Raw genomic sequence first — 26320 nt, 5'->3', positions numbered from 1 at the left:
CTCTACTCCTATACAATATTACTTTCAACGCCCTTCTGCACACCCTCTTGCCTAGGGGATTTTAGTTTTTCCTTTGTTTTTGTGGGGGTTTTTGTTGTTTTGTTTTTTTGGGGGGAGGGGGGAACTATTTTGTACAAGCTAATAACTGCATATTAACTAGTGGGAAAAGTAATCTGAGTGAGTTTTTAAGTTACAAGCAATTATAACTTAAATGAAAATACGCTAAATAAATATCTAAATATCTAAGTCAAATATACGGAATGTTTTATTCAAACTGCTCTGGGTTTTTTTGTTTGTTTGTTTTAATATTTGTTCAAATATTCTGCCTTAGAACTGAAAACTGTGCTTTTATCTACTTTTAATGTGAATAACATGAAAAACCGGTAGTTTCACTCAGCAAGGAATACCATGCTGAAAAAAAATTTGGATCTGGAAGAAGAGAGCTGCATGAACTTCAACTACAGCCAGCAGAACCCAGTGGAGCTCAACCACTGTGCAAACCAAGTCCCACAAAACCTGCATCTGTTTGTACTGGAGTGACGATGTAAAACAAGCTTTAAAATATGCCATGATAAAGTCTTTTAAGTACCCTGCATAAAGAGTTTGTGTTTTCTACCTCAGTGATGTATGATATTTCCCACACATGGGAGAGCTCTCTGCTCTCATCCCGTTCCGAGTGCACATTGCAGGAGCGTCCTGACACATCTCCACGATTTTCGTCATGTCAATTGGTAACCTCAGGCAATGTATTAACAAGTTGGTGTACAAACAGGTGCTGCATACTCGCTAGGAGACGTTTGTGTAAAGGCCTCAGTACCTGAAGGGAACCCACAGGGAAGACAGAGATGGGAGATTCTTTGTCAAGAACTGTAGAGATAGGACAAAGGGTACAAACTGAAAGAGGGGAAATTTAGGTTTAATGTACGGAAGAACCGCGTTACTGTGAGGGTGATGAGGCACTGGAGCAGTTTGCCCAGAGCAGCTGTGGATGACCCGTGACTGGCGCTGTTCAGGCCTGACGGGGCTTTGAGCAACCCGGTCCAGTGGAAAGGGTTCCTGCCCACGGCAGGAGGGCGTATGGGGTGATCTTTAAGGCCCCCTGGAACACAAGCCATTCTATGATGTTACGATTAACCAACGTCAGGGGGGTTTTCCCCTTTCCCTCCACGGACGGGGCATTCCGGGCGAACCCCGAGCCCGCGGCTCCGCGGCGAGCCGGCACGCACCGCCCACCCCGGGGCGGGCGGCAGCGGCGAGCCCACGGCCCGGGCCCGCCCTCACGCTGCCCTGCCGCCGCCAAGGCCGCGCTCTCCTGACCGGGGCCGCCCCTCGGTGCCTCCGAAGAGGCGACCGCGGGCGGGGACCGGGAGGGGCGGCGGCTCAGCACCGCCGCTGTCCCGTAGGGGGCGCCGGCCGCTCCTGCCGCTTCCCGCCGCCCTTTGCCTCCGTCCCTGACCCCGGCGGCGCCGCGGGCCCCAATCCGCGCGCCCGGCCCCGCCGCGCCGCCAACCCGCGCGCGCCCGCCCCCCGCCCGCCGGCCAATGGCGGCGCGCGCGCGCGCCCCGCCCCGGCAGCCAATGGGGCGGCGGAGCGGCGGCCGGGCCCGCCCCTCCCCCCGCGGCCGCCTCCTCGCGCCGCGCTCGCTCCCGCCGCGGCAGCGCCGTCCCCGCCGGTCCCGCCGCGGCACGGGCAGCGGACGGGCGGCCCCGCCACCCCCGCGCCGCAGCGCCTGCCCCAGGGACTCGGCCCGCCGCCCGCCGCCCCTCCTCCGCCGGCGCAGCCCAAGCCATGCTGCTCCTGGCCGCCGCCTTCATCGTGGCCTTCGTCCTCCTCCTCTACATGGTGTCGCCGCTTATCAGCCCCAAGTCGCTGAAGCTGCCCGGCGCGCACGTCGTGGTGAGTGCGGCGCCGCTCGGGAAGGGCGCGGGGCGGGCGCCCGGGATCCGTCCCGCTGCGCCGCGGGAGGAGGCAGCGGGCGGGCGCTGCCGCTCGGCCTCGGCGCCGGGTGGCTCCCGGGCCGCCCGCCCTGCACCGGGAAAGCGAAGGGAGGAGGGAAGGAAGCCGCTTTCTGGAGGTGGGGGCGCAGGCAGCGGGCAGTGCCCCGCTGGTAGCCGGGGGTATGCGGGAATCCCGCTGCAGGAGCGGGGAAGGGAGGTTCGGGGACACCCGGAGCGGGGCTGGCGGCTGAGCAGCGCCAGCCTTGGGGTGCCCGCGGGTCCGAGAGGAATCGTGGAAAGCTGGCGGTGGCACCCTGAGCGACCAAAACATCGGGAGCCACAAGTCCCGGTGATAAGGAAATGACCTGTCCCGATGGGTCTGACAGCCGCTGTGTGTCCCGGTTGGCTCAAGGCGATGGTCTGAGTCACCATCTTCCAGTCTCAGCGCTGGCTTTTTGACACATTCCTTTTGTACTCTCCAAGCCACCGGTTACCTCGAGTGTTCATTCCTTTTAGCGTCTCCCAGGGCAGTGAAGTGGTGTGTGTACACGGGCATGAACCAAAGGCCAGATCTGTGATCTCCTTGGTCTAAAAAACCAAGTCAGGTATGAGGAAATGGAAAACCCAATACAAAGGAAGTGGTCAGATGGCACTAGGGCGCCCTTTCATCTTTAAGCACATAGATATGGATGTCTTTGAGAAATATTTTGACAAGATGGTAGAACGAAGTTTTTGGAAGAGTACAGTGTTGAAAGAGAAGAGTCCATGAGTAGTACATCACTGGAAGTTATATGAGTATGTGGCTTGGGAAGAGGAGAACAGAAGAAAGGGGAATACTACCCAGGTACTTTCAGAGGGATCACAAAACAGTGAATTTGGGCACATGACAGCAAATGAGGTAAGCAGTTCAAAAGATTCAGGGTCCTAGAATCAGCTTTCGTAGTTTACCTCCAAATCTTCTTGGTATGTTTTGTGCAGAGAAGCTGTAGTTAGCTGTTTGTTTAAGGTGTTTCCAAGTTGCAACAGTGCTCCCAAGTTGCTTTATGCAGTAGGTGTTAACTTGGGTGCTGTAACTGGCTTTGCAGCATCATATTCTGTGCGAGGTGTGTTCAAGGTTGCATTAAGGTTCTTGGGTTATGGCTCTTTCCCTGAAGGAGTAATGATTATTGAGGCAAAGATGAAGGAGTCTTACGGGCTTTTTGTGACTTTTATGAAGAAATAGAATAGCAAGCATAAAAAGTTAAATGGATTTTGGTTGAATTTATTTATTTATTTATGCAGTGATTACACAGAGTTTTGTTCATTCTGTATAGTGATTAAACTCTTTAAAAGCTACTGTGCTGGCTGTTTTAATGAGAAGTGTTCGTTTAAACAAGTTCACATTGAAAATGATGAGACTGTTCTTGTTGGAGAAGCCTCCCTGTGACCATTACTGCTAATTAGCATTTTAAGCTCAATTTGGTACAGTGGAAGTCTGAAAAACAGTATTCCTGCGAGTCCTGTAAAACTAGGAGTTCAACAAGAAAACGAACTATATGAATATATTGATGAAGAAAAAGGCTGTAAGATATATCCAACTCGATGATACAACTAAAAATCTACAGGCAAACAATTTTATTGATGTCACCACTTGTAGAACTGCATGTTTTATTTTGACTTCAGTTGTGCTCCTAAAGTGTTTATGCAAACTAATGAAATATGGAACAGTTGGTTTGGAGGTCACTAGTTCTTAGATGAGTAGATGCTCTTAATAATGCTGGACTCTTGTACTTGTGGATTTCAGATTTGCTAATATCATACATAAGGGAAAAGTATTGGATGATGATAATGTAAATCAGAAATACTATTCAAGAAGACTTTCCATGTTGTGTGTGCAAAGTGAATTCTTTAATCATATCCTGGGAGTGAACGTTCTCTGCTACTGAAAAGACTGAGAGACTTCATGAAAATATTTGAGGACTGTAACATTATGTAAGGGCTTCTTTGAAGTCTTCTCACAGAAGAAGATCAAAATCTGTTTAAGTATCAGGCCTCAAACTCCCTATTGAAATAAATAAAAGAATAATGACCTGCAAATTGTGTAAATAGCTGGTCAAGCCCTTTCAAGAGGGCAAGTGATTGTCATTGTGCACTATAATTTTTCAAAATATACCTGAATAATTTGCTTTACTGAAGCAGAAAAGGTCAGTCTTACCTAGAAACATTTCTTTCTAGGGGTCTGATGAAAGGATAATGAAACTATCTGTTACATTTCTGAAGGAAGGTCATTGGGCAATTTCAGAGGCTGTTACATACCAGTTATTGAATTTTCAACTGAAGTCAGCATTCTTTTCACTTTTAATCCTTCAGAAAAATTATTTCTCTTCTAGCAGTTATGGTTAGATGTCTGAGTTATGGTTAAATAACTTACTCTGGCTGCCATTTGGGATAGGAATTTGAAGCAGAAAACTTGGTTGTTTTTTTTTCTTTGTCCACTCCCACAGTCATTTGCATGATGGAAGCCCTTGCTGTGTTAGGTGAGATTGTTTCTGGAGAAATCATAGAATATAAGAGTCTTTTTTTCTTAGAAAACGAGTGGTATTCAGAGTGAGAGTCTAGAGAACTCCAAATTACTCATCATCTAATCCTGTGGGTTCCTCACCCCCTCCCCCCGTCCTTATCTGCTATGTATTTTCTTTATGTCAGCTAGCACCATTAAATGGTAAGGGCTTTCTCTGCTCCTGAATTGCCTCAGGCATTAGGTTTAGCTTATTTTAAACAAAATGCTTCTTAAATGCTTAATACTTTTTTACTTCTTGCATGACTAGGAAAATACTCTCAAAGAAAGGGTGTAAAAGTTATTTTTGTGCTGTAGAGATTCTCCTTCATGTGCTGAACTTTATGCTTTGAGATTCAGAAGGCAGTTTTATACATTTCTTATTTTGCCACTGGCTTTATCTCTCTCCTTTGGTCTCAGGCTGCAAACTAGTACGTCATGGATTCTGTGAGAATAAGCTAGTATTTTGGTAACTGGCTGTAACACCGAACTGGAATATGAAAATAGGCTAAGGCAGTCACCACTGCTGCATTTGCATTGAGCTCACTCAGACCACATTTAATTGCCCTTTGGCAGGGATGTTGCACCTGCTCTATACATGCTATCTCTTAAGTTTCTCTACAAAAGTTCTTGAGTGATGTTTAAAAACTCCTTGCTGAAATATTAATGCAAATCCTCTCCCGTTGTTTCAGCCTTAATCTTTGTAAAAGCAAGATGAATTTCTGAGAAAAGCCCAACCCCCCGAAGTCTCAGTGTTAGAATGCAGTTTATCAGAGTTCAGATTAGCAATGGCAGGAAATGGGAAGGTGTTATCTGTTTGGGGCTGTCTCCCATTCAGTTTGGCAAGGGTCATTTTTCATGTGGACACAGTTCAGGATCATCCTAGGAGCCCTCCTGCACATGGGCCATCTCTGGCCCAGTAATGTCCCCACTTGTGTGCAGAACCCGGCCTGGTAACTGTGGCTGGCTTTCAGGAAGGCCCATCTTAGTGTCTCAGCATCGTCACCCCTGTGTTGGGAGTGATAAGATCTGTGGTTTGGACATATCCCAGGGGTTCAACAAGAGGTCATTTTGAGTCTAGTCAGGCGTGCTAACCACTTAGAACAGATTAAAGACGTTCTGTTTCAGCAGAACTGTCTATCAGAGCACTGTCTAAAAGCATGAAGCCAGCTTGCATCCAGTTCCAAGTGAAATTACTAAGTTCTGTTGGAGATGCCATATCACGTCTTGGTTTTGATCATTTCTAATGACAGTTCCGTTAATTTGGATTTGGATTGTCTCATCAATTGAAGTGAAATTCCAGTATCTCAAATTTGAAGCTCTATTAGATCAATTCTCTACCTCACCCCACCATTTCCACTTATAAGGGGGAAATAAATCCTATGATTCTTAAAAATTGAACTCTGTTATCAAGGATCATAGCTCAAGAAGTTGGAGCCAGGCACTTCTTGGCATACCTAGTTTGGTACCTGTTCTTTTGAAGCATAGAAACAGCTCAGTGACACTGCACAAGGGCTGGTAGTACTGCATTCTGAACATCTGAATTAATGCTGGGTTTTAATTATGCCTTCTTGTCAAAATACTAATCTGTGATTTGAGTTGCAGTGGCCAGATTTTTGGGTTTTTTGTAACTCCTCTGAGGCTGAGTTATGGTAAAATTTAAAAATGAGATCGGTGGCAATTCAAATGTCTGGAATTATTGAAATGCAATAGCAGTGTAGAACCATTGGCCACAATGGGAAGTAATTGTAATAATGTCTTTAACAGAGTAGGTGTGTGCTCTTCTGTTAGTTCTGAGCATGTGTTAGGAGCATACCTAACAGACCTCATAGATATGCTTAGGTTAACTTCATTATAGCACAAAGCAAACTTTTCACTGGTGTTTGCGATTTTTTTTTTTTTTAATTACATTAGCACTCATGGCGAATGCTCCTGAAAGATGTATTAGTAACAACCTCCCACGTGCTTTTAGCAGCCTCCCACCTAAATGCTAAAGCCAGCTAATTGATATTGTGCTTTATCATCAATCAATCTGACATGAGCTCTATCCAGTGTTCTTGGGCGGGACTGTAAATACAAACTTCCTTTTCTGTTCCTTGCATGACTTCAGACATTGTCTTTCTGAAATGAGCATTAGCATTGTTTGACAGGCTGGAGGCTTGGTGCCAGTACCTTCACGTGCAGACATTTCCTCAAGCACTGCTGTATTGACCCATTCCTGATAGTCACCAGTTTGTGCTGGTAGTCATCAGCTGTCTCACCAAAAACTGGAATTGGAGCAGTCTTCCATGCCCATTGATTAGTGCTGGTGTACCTGCTGCTGACCTGTAGAAGTATCTCTCATATACTGTGGATCTGAGGTCTGCCTGAATGTTTCAAACTATTTTAATCTTTTCAGATATTATTGAAATATTGCAATCTATTTTAAGAATTTCAGGGTATTTATTACTTCTTTCCGTCATGAAGCGTTAAATTACTTCTGCGGTTCTGCTGAAGTCCCAAATCAACAATTGACACCTGCACTCTTATGGATTTATTTACTCGGAAAGCTGTCCTCGTTGGTTCATAGTACTACAGACAGGGTTTTGTGTTCTAGAACAGGACACACATCCTGGAGTTATCCTCCAAGGTTTGGGTAGTGTGAGCTGACCTTGCAGAGTCAGTTAGAAGTTAATCCGAAGCAGTTCTCTCTAATAACAGAGGAAGCCTAAAGAGCCGAAATTAGTCTTTGTGGGTGCTACACCCATTCTTGGCCCATTTGTGGATTAAGATGAGCCAGTCAGAAACTGTGGATTGTGTTGCAAATCTTTGCTGGGATTATTTTATTTGCACTAAGCTGTTTTTGAAGGGTAGTGGTAAAATACTCAAATGAAAGAAGAGTTTAGTGACTCATGGGAATGTAGTTCTGACTCTTCTGACTTTACTGCCTCCGGGAGTGGAAAGAATTTTGAGGATAATGCACCTCTGAAAACAAAACCAAGACATTGCCTAATGAGGACACAACACAAGGCTTTTGATAGGATGTGTAGTTAGGGATTGGGATCTTTGCTGTTACCTTTATTAGCTCAATGCCTCCATTTTCTTAAAATGGAGGAGGTAACCTTTCACGGAGTCTTTGGAAAGGTTTTAATAAAGAGTAAAAAGGTGATGATTTCTGAAGAAATCTGAATTTCATCTTCTTCAATTCTTCTGAACTCATTTCATCAATGTGTTTTTCTTTAAAAGAACTGCTTCTGGGGATTTTGTTCTAATATTTTCTCAATATGACTTTTAATATTCTGTTTAAGGAAAATTCAAATAACTTGGGTTTATCAGGAAGATACCAGTGTCCTAGAACTGAAGGCACATGTAGACTGAGACTGATCCAAGTCACCTAAAGATGTCAGGCAGACATTTTTATTTTAGTCAAAAAGAGGGGTCAGGATTGTCATTTACATCTTGTTCCACAGGCAGTTCATACTGGGAACTGCCAGTTAGGGAGGGTAACTGAGGGTAGTGAGAGAGGTGGTAAGGTGACCTTCACCTGTTTGTTAGTATGATTTCTCAGGGTACATTCCTGCAGCATATGATGCAGGACTGTAGTCATCAACCTGTATTTGTCTAATATTAACAAAATATTAACTTCCTGTTGTTGTGTAAGACTATCCAGCTGTTACACGTTGGAGGAAGAAGAAAAGTTTATGGAAATTTAGGTGCTGGCATCCCCACTAAACTGAAATAGCAGGATGGAATGGAGGCAGTTCAAGGTTCTGACTGGGGGACTGAAAAATACACTACGAAGGGCCAGTTGTTGAATTAATGGGATTTTTTCCTTTGATAAGAGAGAAGGTGTTTTCTCTTTATGTTCACATGATGACATCTTCAGATAACAATCTTCAATAGATGATTTTACAAGTAATTTCTGCTGTGGCCAGGTATGAAGGAGCAGTGTGTGATGGCAGTCATGGCATTAATAGTGATTTCAAACTTTTAACACACTTTTAGAAATAGCCTGCGGAACATGTGAGCGCGCCCACGTGGGAGTGGTCGAGGTGGTGACCAAATTTTGGTGGTGACCAAAAATTACTACTGAGGTAAAACTGGTCTTAGGGTAGAAACAAAGGCTCATTGATCTATTCAGATCTTATGTTTCATTCATGCTCCATAAGTAAGCTAACTTCAATGCATCTCCTGTATTTGTATCTCATTGGGTGGTATTTTAACCTCAGTATGTTTTTAGAATTTTCATGTGATTTGACTCATACATATGTGAGAAGGGATGAGAATAGTGGACTAACACTGATATTTTCAAATAACTTTTAGGTAACTGGAGGCTCCAGTGGAATTGGAAAATGTATTGCTATTGAATGCTATAAGCAAGGTGCTTTCATAACACTGATTGCAAGGGATGAGGTAAGTGTATGTGTAATTTTACTGGCTAAACTGTTCACAAAATCTGTATACATGGGGAATAATTTTGGAATTGATGATTATTCATACTTCCTCAGTGTATGTTTTAAGGGGACCCTAAGCATTCCAAATTAATGCATTTGAATAGCAGAGGTGGCTGCCTTTTTAAGAAGCATAGCCCAACATGGAATTTGTGATTAGCTTGCCTTAACACTGCTAGTGCTGTTGCTTTTGTTATTAGTATTTGTTATATCATTGTCTAGATCTGTGCCAGAGCACAAAATCAGAAAAACTCCTATATTGGTTAAAACTGTAGAATTTCCCTACAGTGAATGACGTGGGAGTTTAATCATCTCTAAAATTCACAAACTATACTGGTATCTAATCAACATTAGATCATATGTTTTTTACTAGTGGAAAACTCTTCATCAGGACAGCTTTGGAAGAAAAAGCATCACTTTGTTGTGTTGTTTTTTGTTGGTTTTTTTAAGGAAGAGTTACTCAGAATTTAGTTGGAATTACTCTGTTTTCAGAATAAGCTGTTGTTTTATTTGTTGAAAAAAACTAATTATTTGGGAAACAAAAGCACTTAATTTTTTGAAGGCCCTCAATCCCAGCTGATTTGATAATTTACTTGCACTTGAGAACTTTACGTAACCTTCAATGTAGCCATAATTAACAGAGTTTTTCTTGAAAGGATTTGAATTTACCAGATTTTTACAGTTTGATGATTTCAGTGATTATTCTGCTGGAAGGTTTGTGTAATATCACATAAATATAAAATAAAGCCAAAATAAAGGAGAAGAATCAATACCTAGAGTCTTGGGTGCTCTCTGTAGCATGAAACAAAAGCATTAAATCTATAGAAGTCGTTACTGGGTTTAGAACAAAAAGTGAAAAACAGAGAAGTGAGTTCTTGATAAATTTCATGTTCTCATATTTTTGTAAGTCTTCAAAATAACAGTAATGTGCTGTAACTGGTTGAGGATAACTTTGGGGGACTGAAGAGGATGTTTTTAAGCCATATTGAAGCACTGAGGACTAATACTGCTCTCAGAACTACGTTTCATTGTCTTTGTGTCCATTGCAGAACAAGCTGTTGCAGACGAAGAAGGAAATAGAAAAGTACTCTGTTAATGACAAGCAGGTAAGCTCACTGCCAAGAGGGGCTGTTGTATGTTTTGTTTAAGACAGTGACTACAACACAGTTCGCTGGTCTTGTCTTTAAAACAAAGCTGTTTGATGAAACTGAGTGAGGACTCGGTATTTGCATTCAGGAATGCCAGTCTGTTTACATGAGGTGTTCTGAGCTCTTGCTATATTTGATGTTGCCTAGCTAGTGCATTAGCCTGCTTTTCTTAGAAAAAGATGTCTTCATCTGTAGGTGTAGAATGCTTTTTTGGGTAACTGCAATTTACTGTCACTTGATAAGCATTTTATTCTTTCAAATGAAGTGGAAGAACCATTTTTTTTCCCCTCAAATGCCATGTTTTTTTGCAATTCATAAATACAGCATCTGTTTTGGGAAAAAGGTTTAGTTGCTGGTTCCCAGGTTTATTTCACTATGTCATACTTTTGTTCCTTTTCCTGACTAAGTACTATACCAGTCACACAAGTTAAATTTGTCAGGTTCTGAGACTTATAAACATAGAAGCTGCTTTGCTGAATAGATAATGCACTCGTGCATGAAGGCAATGGTTTAGAGTTTGCAGAAGTACTAGCTTAGAATACCTAAGCTTGCTGGTTCAAAACATGCATCCTTGAGGTGAAATATTAAAATAATTTTTTCTTATTACTAATAATGAAGAGGAGAGGGGAAATAGTACCAAAACTATTAACATCTTTGACTTCTTGTGTTTCAGAACTTTGTTGATCATGAAAGTAACTTAGTAACCAAGTTCCTTTCATGGTCACTAATACAAGCAATTTATTTGTCTATAATTTTGGGGGGCCCTCAATCCCAGCTGATTTGATAATTGGCTTACACTTGAGAACGTACTTTAAAGTTCTCAAGAACTTTAGAGATTCCATTTGATAAATTAGATATTCTGTTGAAAAGAAGCAATGAAAAGGATATTTGCAGGCAAAAATGTTAGTATAGTAACTTATAAAAAAAAATTTAATTCCTCCATTTATAAGGTAGGATTCTGTCTTTGCTTCCTTATACTTTTGTCAAATGGCTTAAGCTGGTTTTTTTTCTGTGCGTGCTGCCTTACTCAGATCAACTTTATTTGAAAATCTAAGCCGTTTGAGGTGAGGAGAAGCTGTATTTTGCTCATTAAAAAATATAACCTGATAACCATTTTCTTTTAGCTGCTCTAGCAATTTCCCAATTGGAAATTACTAGATTACACTTGGGATTACACTTGTAATCTTGGGATTACACTTAATCCCTTGTCAAACATTGTGTCAAGATGTTCTTCTTAAAATCTGTCCTAGCTTGATAGATGCAGACTTTTAAAAAGACTATTATTCAGTGCATGTACCTAGGAGTTTCAGTGAACATCTCCAAAAGACTAGGACTTTTTTTGCAGAAGCAGTTTCAGGCTTGCAGCCAGGTTAAGCAATTGGCAGCGGAGGTGATGGGCAGGCTTGGCTCCTCCGTAGCTGCTGTTGGGTTGTGGACGTGGTCTCAGGGCAGCCCGACTGATCTGAATGGAAAGAGCAGAACTGGAGAAAGGAGGGAGTCTGGGGCAGAGCTGGCACTGGAACAACAGATCAAAAGCTGTAAACTGAGAGTAGATGAACAGAGAAGCTGTACAAAAAGATTACTGAAAGGCTATAGAGAAAGGTGATGTCTGGTGTAGATAACATACACAGACCGTTGATCACAGAATCATGGAATGGTTTGGGCTGGAAGGCACCCTAAACATTGTCTAGTTCCAATTCCCCTGCTCTTGGCAGGGACACTTTCCATTAGAGCAAACTGCTCAGAACCCCATCCAACCTGGTCTTGAACACTTCCAGGGATGAAGCATGCTCTGGGCAGCCTGTGCCAGTACCTCCCAGTAAAGAAATTCTACCTAATATCTAATCGAAACTTACTACTTTCAGTTTAAAGCCATTTCCCCTTGTCCTGTCATTACATGCCCCTCTTCAGCTTTCTTGTAGTACCCTTTAGGTACTGAAAGGCAGCTGTAAGGTTTGCCTGAAGCTTTTTCCATGGTGCACAACCCCTCTCTCAGCCTATCTTCATAGGAGGGGTGCTCCAGCCCTCTGATCATTTCTGTGGCCTCCTCTGGACTTGCTCCAACAGTTCCATATCCTTCCTGTGCTTGGACCCCAGAGCTGGATGCAGTGTTCCAGGTGGTTCTCAGCAGAGTAGAGGGGCAGAATCCCCTCCCTCACCCTGCTGGCCCTGCTGCTCTGGATGCAGCCCAGGACACGTTTGGCTCTCTGGGCTGTGAGAATTCATGGACGGGTCATGTCCAGCCCCTCATCCACCAGCACCTCCAAATCCTTCTTGTCAGGGCTGCTCTGATCTGTTCATCCCCCAGCCAGCATCAGTGGTGGGATTGTCCCAATCCAGGGGCAGTACCTTGTACCTGGTCTTGTTGAACTTCATGAGATTCCCCAGGGCCCACTTCTCAAGCTTGTCCAGGTTCCTCTGGATGACATCCTGTCCTTCACGTGTGTCGGTTGCACCCCCAAGCTTGGTGTCATCTGCACACTTCCTGCAGATCTCATTGTCTGTGTCGTTGAAGACTGAATGGTCCCATGTCGAGCTAAGAGGCAGAGATCCTCAGGAAAGATTATTTTTTCCTTGGGTGTGCACTGTCATTGTTCAGCTCTTGGATACCTACTTGAAACCAAGTTGCACTGCAAACTGAGTTTACCCTATATGTATCTTTAATGTTTCACCTTTGCATGTGATTCCATGCTGATGGTGCAGGATGTAGTTGCTATGGATGTAGGTGTGCACTGGAGCAAAATCCTTACCATTAGAGGTTTCTTTCCAGTATTTTTTAAATACTTTTTCTAATCTAGAATATTCTCAGTTCCTTTACTGGGGATTCAGTTGATCTTTTATTGGGGAAAGCTTTATTAATGATCCAACACCATGCAATATTTAGAACAAAATGTGATGAGCAGGGCTGGGCATAAGACTACTTCTGGTAGCATATTCTGTGTCCTAGATGTGGATCTATGGTCCATACTTTGGAGTAAAGGTAATTAGTATGTGGTAGCAGAAAGAATGTATGATAATAGAAGCAAAGAGGTGAATTGTAAAAGGTGATAGTAGTCAGTAAAAGCTGTGGTTGTTCCCGAGTGTGTTGTTCACAGTGTAACTAATCTGTGCAATCTATTAAATGAACAAATTGTTCCAATTTTTAAAGAGAACTTCATTTATAGATTTAGTTCATCTCCTCGCTGATTTTGGCAAAATAGCCGAACGATAATTCAATGTTGTTTGCATTCAACTGCTGTTTTGTTCTTAAACTTACAAAAAAGATAAACATTTCCAAAATGTAATAAATGCCTTGAGGGGATTCCTGCCAATAACTCGTGCCACAAGTTTACTCTGCTGTCCAACTCCACACAGTGCTGGGAGGCAGGAATAGCCAACCTGCTGTACAGGAAAGGCAGGCAGATTCTGTTTATGCAGCTAAGAAGTGTCACGGTCTGACCAGGGGCAGGGCTGACGAATCGCTGCCTGCCAAAGCAGTTAGTTACACTGTGGTGAGCCTTTTTTGTGTGTGTGTTTGCCCACGTGCGCCATGATAAGTGGTTATGAACATACTTGTTACAAACTACTGATGACTTTGTTTTATTTCATCTCTGACTTTTAAATTAATTGACCAAAGTAACAGAAAGGAAAGAAGTTGGAACAAGAACACAGGAATCCCTCCTGTTATTGCAATAGGAGATGGCTTTTTTGTCCAGGATGAGGAATTGCCCCAGAGCTCGGATGATGGCTTAGCACAGAGACTAGCATATTTGTCAGTACCTGGTGTTTGCAGCAGTCTCACAGCTTGGACGTGGTAACACAAAAGAAGCAGTGCTTTCTTTGGCCAGAAGTTGGTTTGAAGGAGCTTGAAAACCTAGATTCTGAGACCATCTTGCTGAAAGTAGTCAGTAACTTTAAAGGAAAACAGGGCCTAGCTTTTAGCTGCAAGAAAACCATAGCACTGTCACTATTTTCCTTCATCCTGCCTGCCCACCCGTCCCTTCTGCTTCTTTCTTCCCTGGTGATTTTAATTTTTCTGTATCTTTCAAGCTAAACCCCTTAATGTCTGGTTTTCAGACAAGGAGTCAATATGTACACGTGCCTTCACAATTTGAGATGTTTATGACACTGTGCAATGAGTCAGTCTCTCCTAGAATTTTTATTTTCATTTTGTCATGAGATGTCCCAATTAAATATTATGCAACTAGGTTTACTACTATTCTTGAAAAAAAAATCATGAAATAAGGAGGTACTGTGCATTGCAAGTGCTAAAATTAGCAGGTTTTTAACACTTGCTTTCTAAATTTTGGAACAGATTTTTTTGCAGTGCTGATGCTACCATTTCAGGGTAACACTGCAACCATGCCGTGCTGTGAGGGGGAAAAAATATTTTTTCTTTAAAGATGAGCATAAGCCATACAAATGGTTTGACTTATGTTTAGCTGATGAAAGTTAAATATGTCACTGGGGAATTTTGATTGTCTGAGTTAAAATAGCTTTTACTAAACTTCATGTAAATAACTCCATCGATAGTGTGTCTTAGTACAGTAAATTCGAAATTCTACTCTGCACATGAGTCACTGCTTTGAAGATCATGAAGTGCTTAATTGTTCTTTATGTTCTCTTTATTATACTAGGACTGGTGTGTGAGGGAGAGGAGCTTGGAGGTAGCAGAAATTGCTTTCTCCAGTGTGGAAGAAATGCAGAATGTCTTGTCAAAAAGACTTTTTTCTGTTGGAAAGATATGACATTGGGCTTGTTTAATTTCAAAAGGCTCTAAGTCCACAATTACTGGGCTTCATGTGTTGTGAAAATGTGCTTTTACTTTTCTTTTCTAGGTTGTACTTTGTATTTCTGTTGATGTGTCTAAAGACTACGAACAGGTGGAGAATGTTCTAAAGCAGGTGAGAAAATATCTAATTCACCTACATATCGTACGAAACTTATCTCTGTGTGTTGTATTTCTGTTGGAAATAGTTTTTTGTTTGGTATGGTGATAGAGTAAGGTTTTTTCCTCATAAAGAATATCTTGACCTCTGTCCCCTCTTCCAGGCTCAGGAGAAGTTGGGGCCAGTTGACATGCTTGTAAACTGTGCAGGAACATCAGTTACAGGAAAATTTGAGGATATTGAAGTGAATTCTTTTGAGGTGAGTGAACATACTATTTTATTTCATCATAAGATAATTTCTTTTTTAACCATTCTAACAATTAGATTGCTTTCCTGTGTCTGCAGACTTGAAACTTGACTTGTGTTAGCTCTGAGAATCTCTTCAGGTTTGCAAAGGTTGCCTCTAACTTCTCCCCTAACATTTTCACATAGTTTCTTTTTTTTCTGTTGAAGATTTTTCAAAAATATTTAACCTAATTAAGAAAAATGTGGCTATTATCAGTGTTCAGTTCTGAGATGCACAAATTGTGTCCGATTGAGGAGCTGCTGCTCCAATGAAAAGACAAAAAAGAAACCTCAAAACACCTGTATTTTGGTTACTTTTTGCCTGCAGCCCTCAGGCCTCCATTCATCTACAGATAATGCTGAATCATCTGAAAATACTAAATGGGCATAATTCTATAATAAATTTGAATCATCCATTTTATTGCTTGTATAGGCTATCAGTTGTGTTTTAGGTCTTGTAGAGAATGAAATTAAAGACTTCCCTTTATCCTGGCAAAGAATAAAATCTCTGGAACGTGTAAATACATAACATTTTTCCTGTTTCCTGTTTTAGAAAGCTCTTTAAACTTTCAGTATGTTTTCATGCATCATGCATAAATGGATTGCTTCCTGGAGGCTGTTCAGGTTAGGTTTTCCCTGAAATATTTTTCTTTTTTCCTCCAAGGCCATATGGTTCACAGTATTATCAGTATCTTGGATGCTATTAAGACTCACAGGATTTCTTTTGGCTTGGAGTGATATTTTGGCTATAAAACAGTTTATGAAGCTGTAGAATAGAAAACAGTTGTTTCTTTTGCCAGAACAGATCTGGTGAACTCGATTGTTAAAGCAGACTGAAGTAGGGTGGTTTTTTTTGGATAAATGAGACCAAACAGCTGAAGAATTCTGGATCTGTGGCTCCAATACTCAAATATTAATATTGTTTGTGCAGAGATTAATGGCAGTCAATTACCTGGGCAGTGTTTACCCGAGCCGAGCAGTGATCGCCACCATGAAGGAGCGCCGAATGGGAAGGATTGTGTTTGTGTCCTCTCAGGCTGGGCAGCTGGGCCTCTTTGGATACACAGCTTATTCTCCAACAAAGTTTGCTCTTCGAGGCTTGGCTGAAGCCCTGCAAATGGAGGTATGTGTGCAATAATTTTAAGTAATTTTGATTATAAACAAAATTATATTTTGTTTTAACTGTCACCATAGGACTTTTTCATTTAAATAGTTTGGGGGGTTTTATGTTGTGCAGTATTGCTAATATTTGTGTGTTATTTGCCTTCATGTGGCAGCAGTACAGTCCTATTGCTCTGCATGGGTTGCAAAAACTAACCTGATTTCAGTTGCATAAGAGGGAATAGATTGAATCTGTTCTTAAAACTATGAGATTAGCAGACATTTTTCTAATTTTTCATTTTAATTAAAAGGGCTAGATTTTGAAGCTTTTTGATTAAAAGCCTTCAAGGTTCTAAGCACAAAATGATATTGAAGGTATGCATGAATGCATCTGAGACAGGCCAATGACTGCCAGTTTGTTTGAGAGTCTGTGGTAAGTGGTATGTGAACCATATGAAACTGTAAAAACTCCTAAGCTAGAATTTGAGGATTGTCCACAAAAAAAAAAAAAAATAGGTTTGCAGTGACTCACCCTTCTATATTTTGATATAGATGAGGTTTTTATCCTGCAGTGATCTAAGCTTATATTTAAGACCAAAACCAAACAAACACTATTTTCATTATTCAATGGAACAAGGTGGGTAAATACATTGTAGTAAGACAGATAAAACTGATTTGAAAATCCCTTTCGTCACTCTCCTGTCAAGAATGTATATTTGAGTAATTAAGTTTTAAATATAAAATGCTTTTGCTTGGTTCCAGACCCTTGCATAGTCCCTGTCATATGCCTTGGTTGGGATAAAAATGTAGGGTGAAACTGCCTTTAATAATTTCTGGTCTGCCAAATAGAACAGTGTGAGTGCATGGTCTTTCTTCAGGCTGGTGACAGATACTTTTGTGAAGACTGAATTATTCAACACTAAAAATAGGGTGTTTATGGGCGTGTGGCATGGTATTTCAGGAAGTGTTTTCAATACAGAATGTTTCAGAATATAAATAAAAATGCTCAGTGTTTTACAACATTTTGCTTTGTTGTAGCCCTCTGAATATTTTCATTAAAAGCTTTTTTTTGTTTGTATTGGAGCACAGATTTGCTTTGTAGCAGTTTGAATAGGATTGCACTAAGTGATGTAATTCTGTGACACGTACATACAAATACATAACTAAATACAATCCTTGATGTAAGACCTTCCATTTCCCCTCACATTTTCCAATTATTTTTGTCTCCTTAGACTTGGACCTCTTGCAAGTTTATACCATGAGTTGAAAAGCCTTGAGACTTGAGTATACCTCTTAAAGATAACAAATTTGAATTTTACATTTTTATTGGTTTTTTTCCTCAGTGAAAGCCTTTTTGGCCTTGTGTTTATAAATGGTACTATTGGGTACTGTTATTTGACAGTGCTTTTGTCTTCTTTTAGAAATTGAAATTGATAAAAATATAGACTTAGACTACTTTAATATTCTTCCTAGATGTCTTGAAAACCACTGAGATTCATCAAATAATTTGCAAAGTTTTTAGGGACTTTTATTAGAAAAAGCACCACATTCACCTTTTTAAAATCCTTGCTGTTTTGTTTCTCGGTGGCCAAAGCTGCAAGTCTTGAAATTGCTGAGTACTTAACCTTAGAAGCAATTTGAGTCCATGCTTGCTGAACTTCTTAATTACAAGAGAAATTGGTGAAATATGAGGGATATGTAAAGGCTGTCAGTTTTAAGATAACATTTAATGTTTTGTAAAACACAGGTAAAACCTTACAATGTCTACGTAACAGTGGCTTATCCTCCAGACACTGATACTCCTGGCTTTGCAGAAGAAAGTAAAACAAAGGTAAATTGTCCTTCAGTTTTCGAAATCAGTATTTTTAAAGCATGTTAAGATTTTAAGAAGTACTCCTTAAAAACTTGGATTTTACCAGTTTTTAACTACTCAGAGTTATAGTTTGTGGGATAGTTTTGTGTAGTTTCTTGTTCTGAAGCTTTTGCCTTTAAGATCTGTAAAATTGCGGAGTATTCCTGTGTGCAGTCAGAATATTGATGTGGGATGGTAAACTGTAAAATCACTACTTGTTTGGATACTAAAGCCTAATTAACCAAAAATAATACTCCTATTTTGCATCTTTGATAACGTTTGGCTGATGTGATGGATTGAAGTAAACCTCAGTTCCTTCAGTGGAGGCTGCAACCAAATCATGTTGTGTGCATGCATGTAATGACCCAGCTCAGTAATGGCTGTTTTGTAGTGTTACAGTAGAAAAGAAACTCTCTCACTGTGTTCACAGTGGAAATGACAGTATTGCTTTTGAGAAGGATGTGTCAGCAGCAGGAGGCCTTTTTCATTTGGATTACCTTAAAAGTGAATGTTTTGACTTTTAGTCACCTCCTGTCATTTGCCATGTCCATACATGTGAAGTACAATTCTAAAAATGACATTCAGGCCCTCTGTTCAGACTATGGCATTAGGTACCCAGAAAAAAACCCCTCTTTATGTTTTATTTGCATACTGTGAACTAGAATCTGGTATCTGAGGCTGTCATCTTTTCAACATCTTTCATCACATATAATGGGAAATTGAATTTGAATTCCATTTTGTCTTTCACCCTTTGAATAGGAATCAGTAGAGATTGTATAACACAATTCTTAGTTCATCATTTCTTGATACAGATATTCTGTATTAAATGTATACTCCCACACATCCGCATAAAGTGGCAGAATTAGACATCTGCAGATACTTGTATAGCTTGCATATTCTCTAGGATTTTTTCCTTCATAATAGCCTATTTCAGGGAACCAGCAGGCACCAGCAGAATGTACTGTTCATCTAAGATTTCTCTTTGAAAGAGATTCAGAGAGCTTTATCTCATTTGTCAACAAAATCTTGTCTTTTAGGAGAGAATTATCCTTTGTTTCAGCCTACATGACCTCTTTGGATGACCCTGCTCCTTGCATGATAGTATACCTTAAATCTCTGCAACATTGCATTGCTCTGACATTTCAGATACTCATATATTGTTGCATTTATTTAATACTGCTGAATTAATACTATTATTTAATACTACTTGGAACATATCTTACATCTCATTTTTCTCTGTAATCACTGAATACAGTAAAAGAAAACGTCAGGAGCTAGGTTACAGCTTTCATGTGTTTAATCAGAAAGTTTTTTGTTTTGTTTTTTTTTGGGGTAGCTGCCTCCCAAGTGACAGCCGTGCCTTGGCCAGCTGAGTAGCCAGATCAAGCATTTATTGGCTGATTTCTGCCAGCCTTATTCACAACATGTCATGAACTTTAGCTGTTGCTCCTGAACAGCTGCTATTTTTTCCCCAGATTTAGAGTATTTAAATTACTGTTGATAACCCTATATCTCATTCAGATTTGTTTGATGCTGGCCAGTCAGCTCAAAAGTAAATAAGGGGCTGTGAAATGGAGATCTGATGACATGAGCCATATCACTGTAGGAATGCATGTAAAAGGCTTTTGTATGTGATTTCTGCTGGCAAAGACACTGATGTGCCCCTGGCCACCATTAAAATACACATACTAAAAAAATAAAATTCAGTGAGCTTGGTTAATGAAATCAGAACTCTTAATTCTACAAGTATTGCAAAGTAGGCCCCTTTCTGTGAAATTTAATGAATGTAGTACTTTGAATTGATGATGAAAAACCTGTAGTTGCTCGACTTTTCTTTAGAGGTGCTTTTTTTAAAAATAATAATCCCAGAATTAAACTAGTCCCAGTATTAGAGTAGGCTTGGAAAAAAAAAGCAAGCTGTTTTATAGGATCCTGAAATATTTCAGGCCTACCTTATACTTCGTTTTTGGCAAAAAAACGTAAATGAACAAGTCTTAAGTATTCAGGAAAAATAGTTAAAGCGTTTTGATAGCTTCTACAGAAAATAAAATACTTGGGGAAAAAAAACCCCTCACTTTCATAGTGGTAATAAACTATATACAAAAAAAGTACTACTCAAGGAAAAGTTGTCATTTCCCGTTGTAAAATTGGACTGTTATTTATGAACATGCTTATACCTTTGTTTAAATGGGTGTTTTAGGTGACACTTGCTAGCAGTGATGTCATCCGTGACAAAAGACCAAAATTTGACATTCATGTATTTTTCTCCTGTGTGTTGTTAGTCAAACCTAAATTGGTGTTTTTCTTTTAAAGCCCTTAGAGACCAAGCTGATTTCTGAAACCTCATCTGTTTGCCAAGCAGAACAAGTCGCCAGAGTTATAGTGAAAGATGCTATAGTAAGTAAATTGTAGGTTTTGTGCATGTTCTGTTTTGAAGAGACTAGGATCACGTGTCATGCTTGCTTGAGACTGTAAGATAATGGCTAAGCTAAGTGCAAAACCAATTACCACAGAACAGTTCTCTCAGGTTAGTTTGAACAAGAGCTGTTTTCTTTATTCTTCTTTTGCCACTGTGCCCACAAATGATTTTATGCAGTCTCTCGGAAGTCAAAGGTATCTGAAATTCTACACAGACAGAATAAAATGATGCATCAGTATGATGCAATGTCTCAAAGATGGATTATGGCTGGCTTGAAAGCATGAAACTCTATTGACTTTTTATGTATCAAATACCATTTGTCTAACCTCAAAAGCTTGTTGTACTCTCTTATTTTTCTCGAAGATGAGTACATATAAAAATAATTTTACAGTAAATGAAGGCAGCTGACCTTTTTTGGCTTGCAATATCTGAAGTATGGGATTTATGAGTGATTAAAATACATAAAATGCTATTCTTAGTGTATTGCCTTTCTGAGGATTTTTTTTCAATGTTTGTGCTAGGGAATGCCTCCATGCTTAATAAAGCACCTCATAATAGAAACAAACATGAAATTTCATTATCATAAAGCCACACCCATTGCATCTTAAAATCTGCAATTGCTTTGCAGTTCTGAATACTCTTGATGTTAGCATGGTTTACATCTACAGCAGGTGTTCAGTTGTGAAGTTTTTACAGTGTTTCCACAAATACAGCACATAAACACAAAATTATGTCTGATTTTGTTTTAAAAGCAAATACTACCTCTAACACAGTATTCTCCTCCTGGTGATTAAGGAAAATTAATCTGCTCTCTCATCTTAAGCATCTGGTATACCTATACCATACTTTCTACACTTTGGATCATAGTTGAGACATGGTCTTTATGCACTCTGGCTGTCAGCAGAGAGACTGAAATAGAAATGAGGTGGTGTTTGTGTACTCTTAGGTGTGTGTTGGGAAAAAATCAGCTCTGATTACCTCTACTACTTTGCAATAGATTCACCCCTAACCCTGATTCAGGAACTCCACCTTTTCCTTTCACTTCCACATCCCATAGATTTACTCCCACAATGTTGCAGAAAGTCTGTTTTCTAGCATAAAGTCAAATGGAAACAAATAAGAAAAGCCTGGGAGTAAGAGGTATAGAACTGCAATTTTACTGTTAAGCAATTAAAGTTGTTTGGTTGTTTGGGGTTTCTTCCTGGTGTCTTTCCCCACCATTTCTCCCCTCTGAATTGCTTAGCAAGCTGTGTCTTGCAGTTAAAAATCCTTGATGTAGGTGAAGGAGAACTGCTACCTAGCATTTGAAATACACCCCCTTGCCAAATCTCATGTGACAAGCAAGCTAATTTTAACAAAAGGCAAGCTGTATTTGTCATACAATTACAGTAGTGGTTGGTGATCTGTTGGAGTTAGGGTATCATTCTGTTTCTGAAATATGCTTATAGCTGTGAAGACTGTCATGTGTTTTCTATAGAAGTAAGCATGCCTCAAGAAGAAATGCACAGCCTTTATATCTTGTAAAAGTCTGCAGTAATTTAGCATGCTCTCTCTAAAGAGAAGTGAGCTTCCTTTTCCTTTTTTAAGTGAATGCCTTTTGGAATGTTGCTGTATAGCCCAAAATATTTTTGAGTAATTTGTTTCTTAATTGTGGCAATATTTTTTTACATTAAAATATTTGTTGCTGGTGATATCAGTTATCTGTGTCCATCAAGAGTAGCTGCTAAAATAAGACACATCATGATTTGCCACAACTGAGTAAATTACTTTTTGTTTTCTTAATCCTTCCATCCAGCAAGGGAACTTCAACAGCTCAGTTGGATCAGATGGTTACATGCTGTCAATATTGACAAGTGGAATGTCACCCGTCACTTCTATTACTGAAGGTCTTCAGCAGGTAGGATTTGGGAAGTACCTGTTGTCATAATTTCTGATAGTTTAAAATAATTTCAGAATGTAGAACATTATGCAAACGCGGATTATCTTTTCATCAAATGGCTGTTAATACTGTGGCACTTGAGTTTAGGAATCTGCAGCAGTATTTTCAAGCTGAAGCAGCAAGTTGGTGAGTGAGCTAAGAGTGTTCCCTGCTGCTCAGTCCTGAACTGTTACATAGTTAGCTTGGTTTGGTAAGTTGGTTTTCTGAAGATTATATAACATTCCTGTCTAGAACTTCTCTTTTTTTAAAAAAAAATTATGACTCAATAATACGGTGCAATCCAGGATCCAAAATGAATTGAAAGCTGTTTCTCTCTGTTTCCAGGTTGTTTGCATGGGCATTTTTCGCATCATTGGCCTATTTTACCTAGGAAGTTTTGACAGCATAGTTCGTCGCTGCATGATGCAAAGGGAAAAATCTGAAAGTGCAGATAAAACTGAGTAATCTTTACTTTGAGTGGAAAGAAGAATGTCAAGCGGTCCTGGACAGCTTGCTGCCTAAGTGGGACTCAGTTTTGCTCCTGAAGGATTTAGGCTGGAAGTACTTGCATGTGTGACAGAGGAGTCCCCTCAAAAGCTATGAAAGAAAAAACAAAAGTACAAATCCAGAAAATGCCAAACTATGCAAAAGTGTGAATGAGGATCAGATACCTTTTTTTTTGATGATTTGAGTTGGAAAGAATTTGGAGAGCTTGTAAGTGATCTGCAGAGTAGAATTTGGGAATGGACTATGTGCGGTAATTCTGGACAAATACTTAAGTTTTCTCACTTTGGTGCTTATGGATGAAGTAAGTACCATGACAGACCAGGCTGAAGTAGATTGAAGTCCCCTGAACAAGTTGGTACATTTTGCTAACATTTTGGGACTGCTCTTGATTTAGAATGTTAACTTTTCCTTTGGCCAATCTACAGATCCTTCTGTCAATGACAGCTTTCCTTATTCTGTCCAACATACGACTATGGAAACCTGAAGATCACAGATATGTTTGTATGATCCAAGCTTTCTCAGTGTGGGGGTAATTAAAAAGTATGGTTTAATATATGCATACTTTCTAAAGGGAGATGAAGAACCCATTCCCACAGAGAAATGCTAGATGCCATTGGGTCTGTAGCTCTTCTGGCCTTTGAAGTATGTTGTGAACAAAAAAAAAAATCAAGCCAATATCAAGTGTGTCAGTTATGACTCAGCATTTTAAGCCATTGAAACAACGTACAATTTTTACAGATACCTAATCTGCCAGTTTTTGCTCTGGAAAGGAAAGTGGCTTAATGCCACTGTTCTGCACATTAATTTCAAAGCTGCAAATGATGAGCCAAACCAGTAGTTGATGATAGAATCAATTGTAATTAAAATGCCGGGCTCTTCCAGTAGCAGGAATGTAGCTTTTTAGGGCAGAGGGGTCAGGAGGGGGGAGAGATGTGTGTCAGAATGGCCTTCCACACTGCATTTTATCACTGCACGGAAAAGCTTTCACATGAGAAATTACATAAAATACTCTCCTTATATGACCCACTTCTAATTTGTTTCATTTACATTGTATGAAACAAGGCTGCTCAATAACTGCTTCAGAATACACAGAACCCAATGGTTGTTTCTAATAAATCTCATTTAACACTGAAAAAGCTTGATGCATAACGATGATGTTTTAAGGGTGCACTATGTATACAGTTTATTTAATGGACCACTATAGTAAGTGCCTTGTGAGCTGCTTTTTTTTCAAAAGCTGCATATTTTGTATTTGTTAGCACTGCTGTGTTTTCAATGTCATATTTCCATTTTCATGCAATACTTTGAATATAAAATTGTTTGTAAAACTGGGCACTTTTATTTCTTTGAAAGTAATATTTAACATTCAAAATAGGCAAAATTGATTGCTTTTGTTAGGAGATTATATCTATTTAAGAAGAGGTATTCGATTAAACTGAGATAAAAAATAATAGGTGATTAACTGGAAAACCTTAGAATGTAATTTATTGAGGATATTTTTTCCCTCTCTGAATTAGGTTGATAATTTTTCAAATTTTCTTCACATAGATTAACACCTGGTTATAAACATATTTTTTAGAGAGGATCACATTGGTGCTCTCATTTTAAATGGTGAAAATTCATTAGATTGCAAATCTTGAGGCACTGTTGAATTCTTCACAAAGCCTATGTTTTAGCTCCTGCCTCCTGATTTTGTTTAGATACGTGAAGTTGTGCATGCCTATGATATAATACTAATTTTGAGAATATAGTGTATTCCTGCATTTTTAAAGAGCTTGGCTTCAGTGCAAAGAAATCTAGTGTGCATTTGTGTTTCCTGTGCTGCTTAATGTGAACGACATAAAGGACCATTTATCATACATCCATTGTCAACATTGCTGTGTTTCTTAAAGCAACATAACAATGCTATTCATAGAATCATGGAGTGGTCTGGGTTGGAAGAGACCTTAGAGATCATCTTGTTCCAACCCCCCTGCCATGGACAGGGACACCTTCCACTAGACCAGGTTGCTCAAAGCCCCATCCAACCTGGCCTTGGAACACTTCTTCAGACCCTGTGATCTACGTTATTCTTGTTTTGATGCAAATCAATACTCTTTTGACCACCTGGAAAAGATACTAAAACGGATAAATTGGTTGTGTTGTAGTTTGAAAGCAAAGCTTACTTGATCCCACCACAAGCTTGAAGGTCAGGACTTAAAACCAGTAAGCTTTTGGATACTTGAATTTTTGGATCTTCAGCTTGGAATGTTAAAGGGTTTGCATTTAAGAAACATGACCCAGAAGGTCAGAGCACACACAATGCTACGGCAGCTGGGCCTTTAAAGCTTTCAGATTGGACATCTTGGATCACCGCTCACCTCCCAGTAATGACTGATAGAATTCAGTGCAAGTGTCTGGATAAGTAAGACTACCAGGTGAAAGTTATGGCCCTCATCTACAGACACTTCAGTTTTGCAGACCTGATTTTGCATAGTGTAAGTGGTTGTGTTGACAGTGAAACTGTAGGTTGAACACCTCAGCAATTGTGGAGATTGGAACAAGGTATGTTTTTTAAAGCAAGAATAATCTTTTTCATTGTTCTAGTTTCTGCTGTTGCAAGTTAATGATGTTAATTTTAGCTGATAAACTTCTCAACTGTTTTACTGTCAAAACAAGGTAAATTGTCAACTACAGCAACCTTTGATGTAAATTTTGTTTTCTTATGCACATTCTCTTATCTACCAATGTACTCATTTTAAGGTCCAATATAAAGTGAAGGAGATGCCTTGTAATCTTGTGGAAAAATGTTTAGCAGTTGAAAAACTCTTGGCAGTTTAAATGTTACAAAACCTCTGCATCAAAATGTTTTAGCACTGTATTAGATCCATGAAGATCTTCAAATAGGCTTTACTTTCTAGTTATTGTCTAATTGGCAGTAATTTAATCGCTTGTGCCATATCAGTTGGAGTCTTGTCTCTTGTTTTCTTGGTCAGCCTTTAAGATTCAATTTAGGCTTTGACAGTCTTTTCCATTCCATGTAGTTTCTAATGACTGTTTGCTTTATATACAGATTTATTATAATTTTACTTCTAGTTTACTTCACCAAGGTGTTCACGTGCAATTTAAATAGATCTAATATTTTAATAAGGAAAAAATATATAGGTGAATAAAGTTTATTTGCTGTGAAAAACTCTAGGCACTTTTAAATGGTAAAGATATATAGCATTATTTGTAAAAAGAAACTTTGTGCTTATTGCGTCATCATTTTTTGTGCCAGAACTGTAAACTAGTTTTCATATTTTATATTTCTCAAAATAAATGGAGAATCAACAAAGCC

The 26320-nt window shown here is 39.7% G+C and overlaps 1 protein-coding gene across 1 annotated transcript; it reads left to right on the top strand.

Annotated features, from left to right (window-relative positions):
- Positions 1–1601: 1601 nt before the first annotated feature.
- KDSR (3-ketodihydrosphingosine reductase) lies at positions 1602–26320 on the top strand. Its single transcript, XM_063400852.1, has 10 exons — positions 1602–1896; positions 8776–8865; positions 9953–10009; positions 14869–14934; positions 15083–15178; positions 16136–16327; positions 18053–18136; positions 20471–20554; positions 22372–22473; positions 22840–26320. The coding sequence occupies exons 1-10, from the start codon at positions 1789–1791 to the stop codon at positions 22957–22959; spliced, it is 999 nt and encodes a 332-aa protein (XP_063256922.1). The 5' UTR covers positions 1602–1788; the 3' UTR covers positions 22960–26320.

Source organism: Prinia subflava, chromosome 1 (genome assembly GCF_021018805.1).
Source record: "Prinia subflava isolate CZ2003 ecotype Zambia chromosome 1, Cam_Psub_1.2, whole genome shotgun sequence".
Lineage (NCBI taxonomy): Eukaryota > Metazoa > Chordata > Aves > Passeriformes > Cisticolidae > Prinia > Prinia subflava.
This window is presented reverse-complemented; position numbering and strand designations above follow the sequence as displayed.